The 13,705-nt window shown below is 51.8% G+C and overlaps 1 protein-coding gene across 9 annotated transcripts in view; it reads right to left on the bottom strand.

Annotated features, from left to right (window-relative positions):
• Positions 1–1,445: 1,445 nt before the first annotated feature.
• The window catches only part of PICALM (phosphatidylinositol binding clathrin assembly protein), an 81,052-nt gene continuing 68,792 nt past the window's right edge, over positions 1,446–13,705 (bottom strand). For 4 of the 9 annotated variants that reach the window (XM_069759286.1, XM_069759289.1, XM_069759288.1 and 1 more), the window contains 3 exons: positions 8,835–8,894; positions 8,126–8,230; positions 1,446–2,905 (listed from right to left, as the gene is read on the bottom strand). In XM_069759286.1, coding sequence (XP_069615387.1) covers positions 2,891–2,905; positions 8,126–8,230; positions 8,835–8,894 — 180 coding nt within the window. In that variant the 3' untranslated portion in view covers positions 1,446–2,890. Of the gene's footprint in view, positions 2,906–4,871; positions 4,983–8,109; positions 8,231–8,834; positions 8,895–13,705 lie in introns of those variants that run through there. The other 5 variants (XM_069759292.1, XM_069759285.1, XM_069759284.1 and 2 more) reach the window with 4 other exon arrangements.

The raw sequence follows: 13,705 nt of genomic DNA, 5'->3' as shown, positions 1-13,705 counted from the left end.
CCCCATAATCCTGTAGAATGTAAGCCCGCAAGGGCAGGGTCCTCGCCCCTCTGTATCAGTCCGTCATTGTTAGTTTGTTTACTGTATGTGATATTTGTAACTTGTATGTAACCCCTTCTCATGTACAGCACCATGGAATCAATGGTGCTATATAAATAAATAATAATAATAATACTGTACGAGCAGACACCACGAAATCTTTACTGTGCGAGAAGACAACATGGATTCTTTACTGTTCAAGCGGACACCATGGATTCTTTACTGTGCGAGCAGAGACACCATGGATTCTTTACCATGCGAGCAGAGACACCAAGGATTCTTTACCGTGCGAGCAGAGACACCACGGATTCTTTACTGTGCCAGAAGACACCATGGATTCTTTACTGTGCGAGCAGAGACACCATGGATTCTTTACTGTGCCAGAAGACATCATGGATTCTTTACTGTGCCAGAAGACACCATGGATTCTTTACTGTGCCAGAAGACATCATGGATTCTTTACTGTGCCAGAAGACATCATGGATTCTTTACTGTGCCAGAAGACAACATGGATTCTTTACTGTGCCAGAAGACAACATGGATTCTTTACTGTGCCAGAAGACACCACGGATTCTTTACTGTGCCAGAAGACACCACGGATTCTTTACAATCCCTGCAATTGTGAAACTGTGACTTTATGCTGTAATGTTTGATTCATTAAATAAACAAAAATGTATGAGGGCCTGATACTTTACTTGAAGAATATATTACAGGTTATGGGCACTGGATTCGGTGATGGGACACTGATCCAGGGAACTACTCAGATTGTTGTAAGTGGAGTAGGGAATGAATTTTCCCCCTTAATATGGGGCTAACAGCATCTGACTCATGAGATTTTTGTCTTCTGGATCAACACGTCAGGTTATAGGTTGAACTTGATGGACTCCGTCTCCTTAAAACCTTGGAGCTACGAGTATGTGACTCCGTTTCCATCTGACGCTTTGCCCCCTCTCCTCCACCCTCTTTTTCCTATTGATAATTGTGTACAGAGAGAAATAACATGAGAGCAGAATCCAATATAAATGTTGTTAAAATGTAAGGAACGCCAACCAGTTGTTACCATGTGGAAATTGTGTGTGTTTATAACGCTGTGTTGAGTATGGATAGAACGTGTTCCCATTAGTTTCTATGGGTCTTCTCACATGTATGCATTTAAGACTTTTTTTTTGTTGTTGTTGTCCCTATGGAGAAGCAGGGGTCCGCAGCTTGGCCGAGTAGTCACTTACTGTGTCGAAAAACGATGTAGAGCCCAGCGGCAAAACCTAGGGAAGCGCCAGAACAGAAGCAAAGGGCAAATCGGGACGTGTTTATTTTTGTTTTTATTATTCTTCTGACCTTCTTTAAAATTCCAGCCATTTCACAATAAAACACCGAGTCCCCCCCAAAAAAGAAAAAAAAAAATCCTGTTGAAGCTGAATTTTTATTTGTAAATCCACTGATTCCGACCACAAACAATTTTTAAATCTTATAAACAAAAATATAATCTGCAGAGACGACGCAGCAGAACGTGGTCCGTGGACAGAATTGCTTTCATGCCGACAATTTCCCTTTCAGTCGTTACCTTTTCTGGCGTGTTTTTTTTTTTTTTTTTAATAGATTTATTTACATGACGAGCGCTGATCAACAGCGCTGGGGAAAGAAAAAAAAATTAGAAGAAGAGGGGGCTGGGGTTTGTTCCCCCCTTTAAAACAGCGAGCCAAACAGAATGGGGGTATGTGTGCGGCTGTAAGGCACTGCATGATGACGAGGGTCGGACTTGGCGCTCTCCCGTAGGAATAGAGGGGGTTTATTCATTATTCGGGGTCCTCACCTGTATCAGCAATGGGTTACAGCGGGGGAGGGGAATTAGGAGTCAAATGGGTGGGGCTTGACCCTTCGCTTGCCAATATGGAACACATATATATGGCACTTAAAAGTGACAGCTTTAAATCCCTTCCCTCCCCATGATGTATTGTATTAACCCCCCCCCCCCCCCACCCATATCTCTTACAGGAAATCATACAATGAAAGCAATTCCTCACATTCATTTTTTTTTCTCCCATGTCCAATGTAAAATAATATTCCGCCAAAGCACAAAGCGATATTTTGTGTGTCCCCACCCGGCCCCCCTCTCAATAATCCGATTTACAACGTAGTGCTGATCGCCCCGGACCCCCGACCCTCTTTGCAGATGTCTCCCACCATTAGAATTAAAGCAGCTGAATAGGATCGATCCCCGGTGGGGTATATCGGCCTCACCCCTCTCCCCGGTAGCAGTATACGGACTTTACTAGTATTTAGTGCTTGGTATGGAGTCACTTTCATAATGAAAAATTAAAAAAAAATTAAAAAATAATAATTGTATACATCCATACATATCAATAAAGGTGTTTGATACATTAATTGTTAATGATAATCATAAATAAATACAAATAATACATAAGGAATGTCTACTGCAAACTGAATATATATATCTCTCTCTCTGAAGAGGTCGGGGGTGGGGTGCGGACCTCCTATACGGCCTGGAGGGAAGGAACGTGACTTGTGATGGTGGAGGAGCCCTCTGCAATATTCCCTTGTCCTGTGCCCTTAGGGGGATGAAGTGTACAGTAGAAGAAAGTTTGTACCCCCCACCCCTTCACTTCACACGGTATAGCCAAATGCATTACACGCGCCGAGAATCTACTGTATAGGTCCGGTTCTGGCCAGAGATGGCGGCGGCCCCCTCCCCGGACAGCTCCATCTGGTACCATTCGTGAGGACGTGGAGAGCGCTCAGCAGCAGCTTGGATTGGACTGGAAGTAGGGATTGGTTACGCAGCCCGGTTCTCTTGTTTTTCTTCTTAGAAGGGCGTTCTCACCATCCAGCTCGGTCACATGAACTGCATCTGGGAGGAACAAAAGGAAAAAAGGGACGGCCATGAGAAAAAGTCCTCTGGTTCTTGGCTCAGGAGAGAAGCTGGTCCGGGCCGGAGCAAAATACAAAACTCAATTCTAGGCTTGTAAAGCCCCAATGCAACGGGGTCACCAAAAAGGCCACATTGGTGTATTCGTCTCCTGTTCAGGAACAGTATACAGGGTGGGACAAAAATCAGAGGGGGGAGAAAGAAAAAAAAAAATGACACGAATCAGAAGGGGGAAAAAAGAGCCACAAATCAGAGGGGAGAAGAAAAAGCCACAAATCAGAGGGGAGAAAAAACCACAAATCAGAGAGGAGAAGAAAAAGCAACAAATCGGAGGGGAGAAAAAAAAAAGCAACAAATCAGAGGGGAGAAAAAAAAAAAGCAACAAATCAGAGGGGAGAAAAAAAAAAGCAACAAATCAGAGGGGAGGAAAAAAAGCCACAAATCAGAGGGGAGAAAAAAACCACAAATCAGAGGGGAGGAAAAAAAAGCCACAAATCAGAGGGGAGAAAAAACCACAAATCAGAGAGGAGAAGAAAAAGCCACAAATCAGAGAGGAGAAGAAAAAGCCACAAATCAGAGAGGAGAAGAAAAAGCCACAAATCAGAGAGGAGAAGAAAAAGCCACAAATCAGAGAGGAGAAGAAAAAGCCACAAATCAGAGAGGAGAAGAAAAAGCCACAAATCAGAGGGGAGGAAAAAAAAAAAAAAATCAGAGGGGAGAAAAAAAAAAGACACGAATGAGAGGGGAGAAAAAGAAAGACGAATCAGAAATGGAAAAAAAAAGGCACAAATCAGAGGAGGGGGGAAAAGCCACAAATCAGAGGGGAAAGGGGGGGGGGGGAGAGCCACAAAATCAGGATTAAAAAGAAAAAAAAAAAAAATCACAGAACAGTCGCATATCAGGTAAAGTGTCACAAAAGAAAAAAAAGTAAAGGATTTTCTTTCAAAAGCTCAGAAATCAGTGTTGTATCATGACAAGCCGGCCCGAGAAATCTCCCCAGGAGGTGCACAAAGAATAATCCAGACCAGTCACCTTTAAGAACACAAAATAAAATGCTCAATGCAAAACTTGGAGCAGTTTGTTTTTTTTTGTAAATAATCCGGAGGTGCTGCATGCAAGGAACGGACGAAGCTGTGTAGTACAGGCCTGCAAAGAGTGGAGATCATTGACACAAGGTGACACAAACACACCAAGAACTAAAGAGGATCAAGTGAGAAAAAGGGGAAGGAAGCAACACAAGGAGGTGGAGACGAGGGTCTACAAACCTTCCAGCATCCGAGAGCAGCAATCGCGGACTTCTCTAGGGCCACCCTACTAACAGATGTGGGGACCCTCCCCAAGACTAGGCATCCGTGGGCAAAGTCCAGCTACTCGGGTCTAGATTAAGTTAGGCAGTTGTGCACCATGTAAGGTGGGGATCTTGGGACATCTTAGAAGACGATCCCACCACACACCGCCTTTAGCACCTACTTTTCCTTGCTGATCGTGACTTGTGTCTTTCAATTTGAAGATCTTAACGACAAGTGAGAGCCGAGTCCAACACAGATCCGGCTATTCATGGAGTTAGTGCAAGGCCAAATCAAAGCGGTAATAAAACCGGGAGGTAAAACAGAAAGCAAATGTGTCACCAGATTGCACAATACAATCTGCATAATGCCATTGAACCTGATGAGGCTGGTCTACTTACTAGGTAAATCCAAGTCTGAATGGCTGTATCATCTGAAAGCCAACTCACGAGTCGGTTGAGCTGTACTGGCCTCACTGCCATCAAAATATGGATTTTTCTAAGTAAGTAGACCAGCCTCATCAGGAATGCAATCTGAACTGGGAGACCCGGTGACTACTCTGCTTTAAATGAAAAGTGGCAAAGCCCCCCCCCCCCCTGGAAGCAGCAGTAGTAGCCGGTGAGAAGCCTCAGGGGTGCTCTCCCTGCCCCCGCCTTGCCGTTTTCGCTGACTATACCTATAAGGTCCTACAAGAAATCCTGTAAAGAGAGCTGTGGATTGGGGTCCGTGCCGGGCGCTCTGTGAGGACTGGAGGGGCTCGAAGCTGCAGACAACTGGGCGAGAGGAGAGGCAGAGAGAAATACGTCTGAGAAATGGTAAAACACGGAAGGGAAAAGAGGTCATGATGGGGGTTATACCCGCTCACCCGTCCTCTCCACAGACAGAAATGGAAACAGTTTGAAAACCACAGATGGCAAAAACTGACAAAACATCGAGATCAGTGGTGTCCATATAGTGCAAAACACATACATGATATACACAGCGAGAGCCAGCACCGAGCGCCTCCACAGAGAGCCGTCTGCCCCCCACAGAGCCGTCTGCCCCCCACCAGAGCCGCCCATCCCCCCATCAGAGGGGACTGCCCGCCCCCCACCAGAGCCGCCCGTCCCCCCATTCAGAGGGGACTGCCCGCCCCCCACCAGAGCCGCCCGTCCCCCCATTCAGAGGGGACTGCCCGCCCCCCACCAGAGCCGCCCGTACCCCCATTCAGAGGGGACTGCCCGCCCCCCACCAGAGCCGCCCGTCCCCCCCATTCAGAGGGGACTGCCCGCCCCTCACCAGAGCCGCCCGTCCCCCCATTCAGAGGGGACTGCCCGCCCCCCACCAGAGCCGGCCGTCCCCCCATTCAGAGGGGACTGCCTGCCCGCCCCCCACCAGAGCCGCCCGTCCCCCCATTCGGAGGGGACTGCCCGCCCGTGCCCCCCACCAGAGCCGCCCGTCCCCCCATTCAGAGGGGACTGCCCGCCCGTCCCCCCCCCCCACAGAGAGCGCTGCCCGCCCGTCCCCCCCACAGAGAGCGCTGTCCGCCCCCACCACAGAGAGCGCTGTCCGCCCCCACCACAGAGCGCGCTGTCCGCCCCCACCACAGAGCGCGCTGTCCACCCCCCACCAGAGCGCTGCCCATCCCCACCACAGAGCGCTGCCCGCCCGTCCCCCCCAGAGCGCTGCCCGCCCGTCCCCCCCAGAGCGCTGCCCGCCCGTCCCCCCCAGAGCGCTGCCCATCCCCCCACAGAGCTGTCCGCCCCCCACCAAAGCCGCCCGTCCCCCCATTCAGAGAGGACTGCCCGTCCCCCCCACAGAGAGCGCTGCCAGTCTTCCCCCACAGAGAGCTCTGCCCGCTCCCCCACAGAGCGCTGTCTGCCCCCCCACAAAAAGCTGCCTGCCCCCCCACAGAGCGCTGTCTGCCACCCCACAAAGAGCTGCCTGCCCCCCCACAGAGAGCGCTGCCAGTCTCCCCCCACAGAGAGCGCTGCCAGTCTCCCCCCACAGAGCGCTGCCAGTCTCCCCCCACAGAGCGCTGCCAGTCTCCCCCCACAGAGCGCGCTGCCAGTCTCCCCCCACAGAGAGCGCTGCCAGTCTCCCCCCACAGAGCTCTCTGCCCCCCCTCAGAGCGCGCTGCCAGTCTCCCCTAGAGAGCTGTCTGCCCCCCACAAAGAGCTGCCCGCCCCCCACAAAGAGCACTGCCAGTCTCCCCCCACAGAGAGCGCTGCCCACCCCCCTACAGAGAGCGCTGCCAGTCTCACCCTACAGTGCGCTGCCCGTCCCCCCCACAGAGAGCTGTCTGCACGCCACAAAGAGCAGTCCGCCCCCCTCCACAGAGAGCGCTGCCAGTCTGCCCCCACAGAGCTGCCCACCCCCGTACAGAGAGTGCTGCCACTCTTCCCCCACAGAGAGCGCTGCCCGTACCCCCACAGAGAGTGCTGCCCGTACCCCCACAGAGAGCTGTCTGCCCCCCATAAAGAGCAGCCCGCCCCCCTTCACAGAGAGCGCTGCCAGTCTTCCCCCACAGAGAGCGCTGCCAGTCTTCCCCCACAGAGAGCGCTGCCAGTCTTCCCCCAGAGAGCGCTGCCAGTCTTCCCCCAGAGAGCGCTGCCAGTCTTCCCCCAGAGAGCGCTGCCAGTCTTCCCCCAGAGAGCGCTGCCCGTACACCCCTAGAGATCGCTTCCCGTCTTCCCCCCGCCAGAGAGCGCTGCCCGTACCCCCCCACAGAGAGCGCTTCCCGTCTTCCCCCGCCAGAGCGCTTCCCGTCCCCCCCCGAGAGCACTTCCCGTCTTCCCCCCCGAGAGCACTTCCCGTCTTCCCCCCGCCAGAGAGCACTTCCCGTCTTCCCCTGCCAGAAAGCACTTCCCGTCTCCCCCCCGAGAGCACTTCCCGTCTCCCCCCCCCCCCCCGAGAGCACTTCCCGTCTCCCCCCCCCCCCGAGAGCACTTCCCGTTCCCCCCCCCCATACAGAGAGCACTTCCCGTCTCCCACCCCCCACAGAGAGCACTTCCCGTCCCTACCCCCCCCCCACAGAGGGCACTTCCTGTCTCCCACACCCCCCCCCCCCCACACACACACACACACACACAGGGGGCACTTCCCGTCTCCCCGCATTAGTGGTCTCTACACGATAAACGCTTCGAATTGCAAAACAAGTATTAAAAAACAAGCGGCTGCAATCTACCGCTCATCACAAATGACCTCCACATTTTTATTTTTGTGGCCTACTGCTTGTTGCCCAAGTTAACAGCCACCTCTGCAGTCCATCAGCTACAGCCGTTCTCCTGGGCAAGGAGCGCAGCACTTACAAACTGTATAGCAAAGAGCTTGTAAGCGCTGCTCTGACGCGGTCCGGTGCCCCGCTCTCCCAGAAATGCCAACGTCTCCGGCCTAGAATTGGGAGCGAGACTACAACTCTCAGCATGCTACATGAGGTTATTAATTGGAGATCACCGCACTGTACCCAGACTTTTTTTTAACCCTCTGAAAAACATCATTTGTGTGAATGCGGATTACAGGGGGATGAGCCATGACCTTGGATCTGATGAAAGAAAAGATTAGAAAAGCAAAAACAGCATCGGATGATCTGGATTATGTGCTCACATATGATGATGAGCTGCCCAGAAAATATGATGCAGCCGCCGACACTTGTGGGGTAACTACAGGGGGTAGAGAGGCCCAAAAGACCCTCTTCTACACCAGCAGTGCTATATCTGATGCTGGGGGGCCGGGGCTTCACTCATAGCTCCAGGTTATATATCACCACTGAGAAAGGTAGGTGTTTCCCATTATTTTATTTACTGCATCTAAAAATGAAAAAAAAAAAAAAAGAAAAAAAATTGCAATTTTGCAAATAGTCTTAACTAGAAATCTCCCACCTGATCTGGGTCTACGGCTCCTGTGCATTGGTCGGGCTACACGGGGCAGGACCTACCTGTGCTCCTGATACAGGGCCAAAGGGATTAGGTGGTCTCATCACTGGCTGGCTGTATATCAATGACTGCTGTGGTATTACGGGGACCGGCGCCATTTGTGGAGGCTGGAAAACAAAAAGTAAAATAAATAAATAAAGGATCCACATTCACATCTTACACATGCTGCAGTACATGCACATAACATGCTTCCAGGGTGTCAGCTACCTGTTCAAAGGAAAAGGCAGAAGAGACGCAGGTTGTGTCTTCTGCCTTTCTGAAGACAAATTTTTCACTCAAAATTCTCAGAAAAATAAAAAACACGTCCACTCAGAAAATGTGATAAAAAGGGCCATGGTCACATATTTCAAGCTGCAATCTGTCATGGCTTGCTGCTTGAAATATGTGATGTCGGCCAATTTCACCGTATCGGCTTAGGTCTCTACTGGAAGTTGGTCATCTCGCTGTTCTGAGCAGGCGCCGATATGGTGGTGATAGGAGCATGCATGTGTGGAATTTCAATCAGAGCACTGCTGTCAATCAAAGAAGCAGGGGTGGTGCAGGTCGGACCGATTAACAGAAGGCTGTTCATTTTCAAGCTATTTAAGGGTTTTCTTGACACCTAACTCACAAATTTTGGAAAATCGTATGGCACACTGCCCTATATTGAAGATGTGCTACTTTATAACGTTACTTTGATAACTTCTCAAATAAAGCCCAATGTCACTTTACCATTCCAAATGCTGTGATCCCTGTGGGCGTTGTGGCTGGATACGCCATTATCGGTGGAGCCTAGGGCAATAGAAAACAACAATGCATGTTAAAAGTCGGGAAGCGACGGGAACACAAGGTCAGCGTTGTATCGGCCATTGCTTTGTGGCCATGCAGTGGAGGGGACCCAAAGCAAGAAGTGATCTGTGCTCCGAGTGAATCCCAAGCCCAAAAACAAAACCCCCCACAAAAGGACGGTTTATTTCCCGCATCAAGCAGGAGGCTGAATCCTCACAATCGTAAGACGCCACACTCGATTATTAAAGGGAAGAGCTGAAAGACGACAATTCCCGCAAGGGATTTTATTTTTCATGTCGACTTCTGAAGTCAAAACATGGCAGCTTCCGTCTCGGTGGCTGCAGAAGGTCAGATATGATAATAATGTTATGTAGGTGAGGACACGACCGGCTGGAGACATCGAGCGCGCCGACAATTTACTGTGACAAAAGCAGCATGAAAAAAAAAAAGAGAAAATAGAGGAAACAGGCGGCAGAGGAAAAAGAAATGGGGACCAAAGCGACAGGGCTCAGCGCCACGTTCACGGTGTTACAGAGCTTTATTATAAGTGCAGTCTACTGGCACAGGACGCTACAACAATGCCCCAATATACACAGAGAGCCGGGCCAACCAGCGGGTACAGCGCCACCAGACCACCAGGGCAGCAGCCCCGGGGAGGGATAGAAGAGACTCGGCTGAATCGCCGCGACACCACCACAGGAATCAATGTTTGTGCTCACAGTCACATCCACGCTCTGTCAATAGAAATCCATAATACCCGAGCACATAACTCACCCACACCACGTACACACCACACCGTGTACACCGTCCCCCTCCCCTACACTCACACTTAAGGACCAAATATTGATTGTCTGTATTACACTGCCAGCAGCCGTCTATTAACCCCTAATTGTAAGCAGAGCTCTATTGGTCTTGTGTGTGCAGTGACTGCTATATAGTGTGTGAAGGGGCTACCGGCCAGTCTGTACACACACGTGCCATCCTGACAAGGAAACCCAACTCTGCTCAATTGTACACTCATAGTAACAGTTATCAAGGCCAAAAAAACACATCTGTCCATCCAGTTCAGCCTATATTCCATCATAATAAATCCCCAGATCTACGTCCTTCTACAGAACCTAATAATTGTATGATACAATATTGTTCTGCTCCAGGAAGACATCCAGGCCTCTCTTGAACCCCTCGACTGGGTTCGCTTTCATCACCTCCTCAGGCAAGCAATTCCAGATTCTTACTGCCCTAACAGTAAAGAATCCTCTTCTATGTTGGTGGAAAAACCTTCTCTCCTCCAGATGCAAAGAATGCCCCCTTGTGCCCGTCACCATCCTTGGTATAAACAGATCCTCAGCGAGATATTTGTATTGTCCCCTTATATACTTATACATGGTTATTAGATCGCCCCTCAGTCGTCTTTTTTCTAGACTAAATAATCCTAATTTCGCTAATCTATCTGGGTATTGTAGTTCTCCCATCCCCTTTATTAATTTTGTTGCCCTCCTTTGTACTCTCTCTAGTTCCATTATATCCTTCCTGAGCACCGGTGCCCAAAACTGGACACAGTACTCCATGTGCGGTCTAACCAGGGATTTGTACAGAGGCAGTATAATGCTCTCATGCTGTGTATCCAGACCTTTTTTAATGCACCCCATGATCCCGTTTGCCTTGGCAGCTGCTGCCTGGCACTGGCTGCTCCAGGTAAGTTTATCATTAACTAGGATCCCCAAGTCCTTCTCCTTGTCAGATTTAACCAGTGGTTTCCCGTTCAGTGTGTAATGGTGATATTGATTCCTTCACCTCAATTTCCACCCACTTACTGACAGCTCCTAAGTGTCCCTCCTCCCCGATGTCAAATCTCCACATACCTGACAGCTGCTCCCGGATGCCGAATCCTTATGCACTTATTGATAGCTCCCCAGTGTTCCTCCTCCCTGCTGCCGAATCTCCACCCATCTGAAAGGTCCTCAGTGTCCCTCCTTCCCGCTGCCAAATGTCCACACACCTGACAGATCCTCTCTGATGCTGTATCTTCATGCACCTAGCCTTACTGATAGCTCCCTGCTGTGGAATCTCCACCCACCTGACAGGTCCTCAGTGTTCCTCCTGTCTGCTGCCAAATCTCCACCCACCTGACAGGTCCTCAGTGTTCCTCCTGTCTGCTGCCAAATCTCCACCCACCTGACAGGTCCTCAGTGTTCCTCCTGTCTGCTGCCAAATCTCCACCCACCTGACAGGTCCTCAGTGTTCCTCCTCCCTGCTGGGGAATGGCCACTCCGTGTTTTTGACTGACCGCTTCTCAGAGTTTCACCTTCCTGCTGCTGCTGAAATTACACCAACCTAAGCAAATGACGGCTCCTTAGTGTCCCCTCCACACTGGCGCTACTTGAAATCTCCCACAGCTCAGTACAAGCTGCAGCTGTCAGGCTGGATTGGAAAAGACTGAATACACTGACTCACAAGCTTATCACTCTGTAGCTGAACTCTACGTGTTTGTATGTACACCAGCCTCATTAGGTCTAGATTACTAAAAGGCAACAAGTTATTTAATTAATGAAGCCCAGTGCGGCTCTAGGCGATCGACAGATGTCTACCTCGCATGAACATAGGGAACATTCTGCTAATCTCCTGTAGCAGCGCTGGAAGAGCTGGCCGGGGGACAGTGCCAGGATACTCTGGTCATGGTCCAGGCCTGGATCTTCACACTATAAATGGCTCTGAAACCCTATAGTATTTTTAGAGGAAACTATACCTGGCGGAGATTCCTGCTCCCGTGGTTCAGGCAACATTAATAAGAAGACAGGTTCCCTTTACATTGTATGCAGCCTGTGCTGATCAGATCAGGCGCTGGATCCACACCAATGGAAGTCATTCTATTTACTACTCGTTTGCGTCACAAAAACTTTCTAACAAATAATCCCACTGACAGTGTAAGGAACTTTGGGTTACACTTGGGACAAAAAGCTAAAAATTCCACAAAGGTACAATGATAAAAATACGCAATGTCTGGTTAAATATCTGGGCGGCGTCTACCCATTTTGACCCACAAATTTGGCACAATTTGAAATGGAGGCAGCAGCAAAAAATATATAAATAAGACAATAAAAAGAACCAACACCACACCCTAGAACATACGCCAATAAGTCATTCTTCTGCAGATAAAAGTAGGAAAGGAACAACTGCCTTAAATAATTCTGTCACCACCAGAGTTAAAATACAAGTGGGGAGTCCCATTATGGGGGTCATAAGAGAAAGGGTACGTCCACATGGTATCATTTTTTAATGCATATTTGTGTAGATGCCACCGGGGAAGAGCGTACAGCCGCGGGTGCCTGCAGTCACTAGGGGCAGCATACAGCCGCGGGTGCCTGCAGTCGTCACTAGGGGCAGCATACAGCCGCGGGTGCCTGCAGTCGTCACTAGGGGCAGCGTACAGCCGCGGGTGCCTGCAGTCGTCACTAGGGGCAGCGTACAGCCGCGGGTGCCTGCAGTCGTCACTAGGGGCAGCGTACAGCCGCGGGTGCCTGCAGTCGTCACTAGGGGCAGCGTACAGCCGCGGGTGCCTGCAGTCGTCACTAGGGGCAGCGTACAGCCGCGGGTGCCTGCAGTCGTCACTAGGGGCAGCGTACAGCCGCGGGTGCCTGCAGTCGTCACTAGGGGCAGCGTACAGCCGCGGGTGCCTGCAGTCGTCACTAGGGGCAGCGTACAGCCGCGGGTGCCTGCAGTCGTCACTAGGGGCAGCGTACAGCCGCGGGTGCCTGCAGTCGTCACTAGGGGCAGCGTACAGCCGCGGGTGCCTGCAGTCACTAGGGGCAGCGTACAGCCGCGGGTGCCTGCAGTCACTAGGGGCAGCGTACAGCCGCGGGTGCCTGCAGTCGTCACTAGGGGCAGCATACAGCCGCGGGTGCCTGCAGTCGTCACTAGGGGCAGCATACAGCCGCGGGTGCCTGCAGTCGTCACTAGGGGCAGCATACAGCCGCGGGTGCCTGCAGTCGTCACTAGGGGCAGCATACAGCCGCGGGTGCCTGCAGTCGTCACTAGGGGCAGCATACAGCCGCGGGTGCCTGCAGTCGTCACTAGGGGCAGCATACAGCGGCGGGTGCCTGCAGTCGTCACTAGGGGCAGCATACAGCCGCGGGTGCCTGCAGTCGTCACTAGGGGCAGCGTACAGCCCTGGGTACCTGCAGTCGTCACTAGGGGCAGCATATAGCCGCGGGTGCCTGCAGTCGTCACTAGGGGCAGCATACAGCCGCGGGTGCCTGCAGTCGTCACTAGGGGCAGCGTACAGCCGCGGGTGCCTGCAGTCGTCACTAGGGGCAGCGTACAGCCGCGGGTGCCTGCAGTCGTCACTAGGGGCAGCGTACAGCCGCGGGTGCCTGCAGTCGTCACTAGGGGCAGCGTACAGCCGCGGGTGCCTGCAGTCGTCACTAGGGGCAGCATACAGCCGCGGGTGCCTGCAGTCGTCACTAGGGGCAGCATACAGCCACGGGTGCCTGCAGTCGTCACTAGGGGCAGCATACAGCCGCGGGTGCCTGCAGTCGTCACTAGGGGCAGCATACAGCCGCGGGTGCCTGCAGTCGTCACTAGGGGCAGCATACAGCGGCGGGTGCCTGCAGTCGTCACTAGGGGCAGCATACAGCCGCGGGTGCCTGCAGTCGTCACTAGGGGCAGCGTACAGCCCTGGGTACCTGCAGTCGTCACTAGGGGCAGCATATAGCCGCGGGTTCCTGCAATCGTCACTAGGGGCAGCGTACAGCCGCGGGTGCCTGCAGTCGTCACTAGGGGCAGCATACAGCCGCGGGTGCCTGCAGTCGTCACTA

Source organism: Ranitomeya imitator, chromosome 3 (assembly GCF_032444005.1).
Source record: "Ranitomeya imitator isolate aRanImi1 chromosome 3, aRanImi1.pri, whole genome shotgun sequence".
Classification (NCBI taxonomy): Eukaryota; Metazoa; Chordata; class Amphibia; order Anura; family Dendrobatidae; genus Ranitomeya; species Ranitomeya imitator.
Note: the sequence above shows the minus strand (reverse complement) of the source record. Positions and strands in the feature narration are given on the sequence as shown.